At 36.4% G+C, this 6,692-nt stretch overlaps 1 protein-coding gene across 1 annotated transcript in view; it reads left to right on the forward strand.

Annotated features, from left to right (window-relative positions):
- Positions 1 to 1,769, forward strand: part of WBP4 (WW domain binding protein 4) — a 32,639-nt gene extending 30,870 nt beyond the window's left edge. Inside the window, exon 10 of the mRNA XM_032496043.1 lies at positions 1,410 to 1,769. Coding sequence (XP_032351934.1) covers positions 1,410 to 1,620 — 211 coding nt within the window. The 3' untranslated portion in view covers positions 1,621 to 1,769. The remainder of the gene's footprint in view (positions 1 to 1,409) is intronic.
- The last annotated feature ends 4,923 nt before the right edge of the window (positions 1,770 to 6,692 follow it).

Below are 6,692 nucleotides of genomic sequence, written 5' to 3' on the forward strand. Positions count from 1 at the left end.
CTAACATTTAAGCCATCCGTTTACTTTTTCTTCCCTTTTCTCTCTTATCATCACTCTTCCTTTCATGCTGACCAGGTAATCTTTTGGTTTCTAGTGACAGAAACTTGAGTTACCTTAGATTTTGTTTTTTTGTTTTTGTTAAAGGGTTATTAGTTCAGAGATTCACAGGAAGGTTCTACCTACAAGCTACAAGAGGGGCAGGGAACTTAGGCGGAGCCTCAGGGGTTACTGGAACTGGGTCTGAAACACTGGCAGGATACTCCATCTCCCATCCTCCTTTTCTTTGCCAGCTGTATTCTCTTATCTCTGCAGAACTCCTTTCTCTAAATAGGAGGATATGTGGTTCCCAACAGGTTTTACATTCTTAGCCACTAGAGAGTTAAACATAATGATCTTTCTGGTCTATGTTCAAAAAGCCCGTGGTTGGGACTGATGAGCGTGATATGACTTAACCTGCTCCTTCACAGGCCAGTTGACTATGTAGAGGGTTGGGTACTGTGATAAGCTCGTATTCATCAGTTACTGGTCTCTGGGCTAATCAACTGATTATTTGTCCTAACCATGTGGATAGTTGAAGGGTTAATTCCTAGAAAAGGGGTGCTAGGCAAACAGTTGCATGGAGAGGGTAGAGGATATAGCTCAAGTGGGAGAGCACACAGTGCCTCCATTATACACACACACACACACACACACATGCTAGCCAGCCAGCGAGTCTAATTACCTCCTCCCCACAAATAATAATAATAATAATAATAATAATAATAATAATAATAATAATAATAATAATAATAATAATTTTTAAAAAAAACCAGTTGCATGGAGTCTACTAGTCCAGGACATTGAGATTCCATGGTCTTCATCTTGTGCTGTGTAAGCTCCCAGAGTCCTTGCCAGTCCATGGCAAAGTCAGTTTCCATAAGTACCTTTCACTTACCCTCTATGGAACTTATACTGCTAATCATATAGAAGCAGGGCCATTTCCTTTGATGATGATATAGAAGCAGGGCCATTTCCTTTGACGATATACCTAACAGTAACAAAAGAATAGATGGGGCTTTTCCTCATATGTCCACCTAAACAAGTTCTCAGTATCTTAAATAACAGAAAATAAGTATTTGAGGGGAGGGAGGGTGTAGCTCAGTGGTAGAGCACATGCTTAGTATGCACGAGGTCTTGGGTTCCATCCCCAGTATCTCCATTAATAAATAAATAAACAAACCTAATTACCTCCTCCCCCCACCCCCAAAAATTTAGTATTTGAAAATAGTTTCCTACTCCAAAGTGACCAGCTCCTAACTTCTATTATTATCATTAGAAAGATGAGCATGAAGCCTTGGTGTACTCACACATTATATGAAAGTTTGTCTTACTCTGTCAAATAATGGTTTTATTTTCCCTTTCTGTTCCAGTGAGGAGGTCGATTTGGAACTTCCAAGCACTGAAAATGAGTGTGTATCAACTTCAGAAGCTGATGTTGGTGGGGAACCCAAAGTGGTTTTTAAAGAAAAAACAGTCACTTCTCTTGGAGTTGTGGCAGACGGAGTGGCCCCTGTCTTCAAAAAGAGAAGAACTGAAAATGGAAAATCTAGAAATTTAAGGCAACGAGGTGATGATCAATGATTGTAAAAAAGTCTTTTGTGTGTGCTTTTTGGAGAGAATGGAGACTATACATCTTAAAAGCTCCTCTGTATTTGTTTTTAAGTACTTAAATGCTAAAAATTCTAAATATATTTTATGTGAATTTAAAATAAATCTTTTTTCATGTAAAATTGATTTTTGTTCCTAAAATGGAAGCCTACCACATTGCATTGTAATACAGTGTATTATTATGTTCAGTGTCTAAACATTGCTAATTATGTCATAATATAAGATGCTATGTATCTGTTATTTAAAACCTGGAAAAGTAAGGTTTTTATTCTATCCTTACTCATATGAACGTACCTGTACTGCACTGAAAATGCATTACTTTTGTACACTGATGTTAATAGTTATCCAAGAAAGAAGAATTAGCCCACGGAGGGGCAGATTCACAGCCCAAGATGATTCATTTCTGAGGATCCTGTCAGAAGGCTAATGTAGAAAATGATGCACATTGGCTTAACTTCACGCAGTGTGAGGTCCAGGGCCGAGAGCCGGGCCTGCAGCTCAGGTAGTGCTTAATATGGAGCGAAAATTGGACCAAAGGTAGAGAGCTTGTACTTACCTAATTCATTGCAAAGCAACAGCCATTACTTAAGCAATTTTACTTTGAGCCAGGCATCATGCTAGGAACGAGGGATGTAAAGATGAACAAGACATATCCCCGTTCTTCATGACTTCTCATTCTGATGGAGTCCTTTTTCCCCTAGTCATGCACTGTGTATAGTGGCCTTGTATGTGCTGGAGAATATTTTTTAGGGTTTATTTAAAACTGTAGGTGAAGGCGTGAACAAAAACAGTAAGGTCTCTGGCTTCTAACAGGTTTTAGTGTTCCCCTAGACAACTGGAAATGTCTCATTTTCTGGTTAAATTAAATAAAGTGGAATTTTCCTATTTAATCCATTTCAAGTAGGTACCTTCCCATTATTATTCCAAATTCTTAAAATTCTATTTTTTATAAATTGTACAGTAGTTAACATTTGGTAGTAAATACTTGTCTTTTTAAGGTTACTAGTGTACATGTAAGAAAATGATAGCTTATTAAAAACTTTATGAAAAAATTCTGGGTTTTTTTTTTCCCTTCTAATACTGATCAGAGTCAGCTTAGCATTGGTGAGACAGTATTTGGAGACTGTATGTGTTCGGTTTAGTTATTTGGGTGTTTCGTGAATGTGTAGCGTTGTGGAGAAGCATTTTACATTCTCGAAGCCCATTTGTCATCTCGCTAAGCAGTGCATTTTGGTGCTTGACTCTCCTCAGTTGGAAAAGATAATAAGACTGTAAATGGAATGCTGCTGTATTTCACCCACGTGTTTATCTCATACAAAATACACAATTGAAGACATTTTTAAAACCACACCTCATTATATAAAATGTTTCTCTTTGATACAGTCTCTAAACTGTCTCCATTACCTTTGTAAGAAGACACTATTCTCAGAAGTTTAAGATAAGTCTTAAACTGAAACTGGTTTTAAAGATCGCTCAGAAGACTCTTCACAAACACAAAAATTTTAGTAAATCAAATTGTGAAAAATAATACTTTTCTATTTGCTTTGAAACAGTAAGCAGAGAATATACCAGCTTTAACTTACCTGGATTTTTGCAGAAATTAAATATTTGATATCATTTCTGTTACCTAGTATATTATTTTGCATATTTTTATATATGTATAGGTGGGAGATTATAAAATTAATATAAAAATCCAAATAATAGAGAAATAAGTATTTTCTAAAAGTCCCAATAGTCTCTGACCCCTCCCCCATGACCACTGCAGGTTTTTTCCCCTAAGCACATTAACAATGGGTGTATGTGGATAACCCTTTTGACACCTAGATTCATCAAGTCCACTCTCTGGATGAAATCATATTCAAAAAAGCAAACAGTCAAAAGTAGTTTTGTTTTTTAATGTGGTTTTTATAAATTATGAAAACTGTGGGGCAAACAGATTTTTAAGTATTGAAAAATATTAATAATAATCAAAATAGTATGGTACTTGCTTACACATAGGCACATCATATGTAAAGTAGAGTTTGTTTCTGGTTGTCTGTTGTTGTACTGGTACCACACTGTTTCAATATTGTGTTTCATAGTGTGCTTTAACATCTGGTAAAGCGGATATCCCCATACTACTTTTCTGTTTCAGAATACTCATATCCATTCATTATTTCAAGTAACATTTTGTCAAGTTGCTACCTCTGCCTTCACCCCAAAAAAAATCTGTTAATCTGTACCATGCCTCCGGAGTTCGTAATAATTGCCATAATTGTCTTTGACATTGATTTTTCTCATCTATCAACATTGTCATTTCATGTAGTCAATTCTTTTATGTTTCTCTAAAGTTGTATAGTTGTCTCCTAATGGGCTCTATACATTTCTTGAGATGTAAGTTTCCTGAGGGCAAGGGCTTTGTTTTGTTCACACGTCAGAAATACATGGCATACTCCCCAAAGCAATTGACAGATGTAGTGCGATCCCTATTAGATTACCCAGAACATTGTTCACAGAACTAGAACAAATAATCCTAAAATGTATATGGAATCACAAAAGACGCAGAATTGCCAAAGCAATACTGAAGGAAAAGAACAAAGCTGGAGGAATAACCCTCCCAGATTTCAGACAGTACTACAGAGCTACAGTAATGAAAACCGCATGGTATTGGTACAAAAACAGACATATGGATCAATGAAACAGAATAGAGAGCCCAGAAGTAAACCTAGGCTTGTGGTCAATTAATCTTTGACAAAGGAGGCAAGAATATACAATGGAGTTAAAATAATCTCTAAAGCAAATGGTGTTGGGAAAACTGGACAGCTGCATGTAAATCAATGAAATTAGAATACTCCCTCACACACAAAAATTAACTCAAAATGGCTTAAAGACTTACAAGACAAGGCAGTATAAACCTTTTAGAAGGAAACATAGGCAAAACATTCTCTGACATAAATCTTAGCAGTGTTCTCCTCTGGCAGTGTACACAAGCAATAGAAATAAAACCAAAAATTAACAAATGTAACCTAATTAAACAAGGTTTTGCACAGCAAAGGAAACCATAAACAAAACAAAAAGACAACCTATGAAATGGGAGAAAATGTTCGCAAATGATGAGACTGACAGGGGCTTAATTTCCAGAATATATAAACAGATCATACAACTTAAAAAAAAAAAAACCCAATCCAAAAATGGGCAGAAGAACTAAACAAGAAATTCTCCAATGAAGACATAAAAATGGCTGATAGACACATGAAAAAAATGCAAATCAAAACTACAAAGAGGTATCACCTCACACTGGTCAGAATGGCAATAATTAAAAAGTCCACAAACGATAAATGCTGGAGAGGCTGTGGAGAAAAGGGAACCCTCCTACACTATTGGTGGGAATGTAAATTGGTGCAGCCATCATGGAAAACAGTATGGAGATTCCCTCAAAAAATTAAAATTAACTTACCTTATGATCCAACAATCCCATTGCTGGGCATATACCCAGAGGGGAATTTAATTCAAAAAGATACATGCACCCCAATGTTCATAGCAGCACTATATACAATAGCAAAGACAACCATTTAGGAAACAACCTAAATGTCCATTGTCAGATGACTGGATAAAGAAGTTATGGTATATTTATACAATGGAATACTACTCAGCCCTAAAGAAGAATAAAATAATGCCATTTGCAGCAACATGGATGGACCTGGAGATTGTCATTCTAAGTGAATAAGCCAGAAAGAGAAAAATACCATATGATATCACTTATATGTGGAATCTAAAGGGGAAAAAAAGACACAAACTAACTTATTTACAAAACAGAAACAGACTCACAGACATAGAAAACAAACTTATGATACAAGGAGGGGAAGGAGGTGGGAAGGGATAAATTAGGAGTTTGAGATTTGCAGATACTACTATATATAAAATAAACAACAAGTTTATACTGTATAGCACAGAGCAGTATATTCAATATCTTGTAGTAACCTACAATTAAAAAGAATATGAAAACAAAAATATATATGTATATGTATTACTGAACTATTATGCTGCACACCAGAAACTGACACAATGTGGGGAGGGTTGTGTAGAGTGAGTGCCTAACAGGTGCAAGGTCTTGAGTTCAATCCCCAGTACCTCCATTAAATAAATAAATATATACAACCTAATTATCTCTCCCACCAAAAATAGTATACAGTGCTATATGTCAGTTATATCTCAATAAAATGAAAAAAATTTTTAAAGAAATTGACACAACATTGTAAACTATACTTCAGTCAAAAAACAAAAAAAGAAATACATGGCATATTGTAAACAGTATTTTTTAGTGCATCAATGAGAACAGAAGAAAAAGTGAAAAAAAATACAGATAAAACTGACGATACCATTGTTCACCAAATTATCACTCATCAATTTGTTAATGTTGGTGAAGCTGTGGGAAAATAAGTGATCTCATACACTGTTAGTTAAACTGTATGCATTTTAAAATTTTTTCTATATTTTATGATGGTTTTAACATCCTAAAAAGTTTGCAGGCCAGCCAGAGAGACTGCCCCTCCCTGGGGTAGACCTTAGTACAGAGGGCTTGCCCAGAAACACGTCTTTCACGTACAAACCAGCCAAGCCAAAGTCTGTGACCCCAGCCACCTTCTTATCTAACTCTCACAGTCCAATCCATATTTCCTCTGCCCTAAATCATCCCAGGGCCAGATGCCAGGGAACTAGAGACTACTTCTATAATCCAGAACTGACCAGAATTATTCAGACTAGCTGGTCCTAAACTGTTTATTCTGCCCTACCTTGCCTTTCCCAAAGAAACTCCAGTAGAGGCCGTGGCCTAGACTTCCCCTGGCTCCTTGCTCCTGTATTCTGCCAAAATCTGGTGCTTCCCCTGGAGCCCTGAGTGGCAGGTGGTCACCTCCTCTCTGAGATCTATGACTATAATAAACTCCCTCCTCCCAAGTCTCATTCTCATCTCTTGTGGCCACAGCTACATTTACTATACCATATCCAGCATGGGTATTTGTAGAACAGTACAAATTGATACAACCTCTCATAGAGCAAGTTTTCAA

Source organism: Camelus ferus, chromosome 14, assembly GCF_009834535.1.
Source record: "Camelus ferus isolate YT-003-E chromosome 14, BCGSAC_Cfer_1.0, whole genome shotgun sequence".
NCBI classification, from domain to species: Eukaryota; Metazoa; Chordata; class Mammalia; order Artiodactyla; family Camelidae; genus Camelus; species Camelus ferus.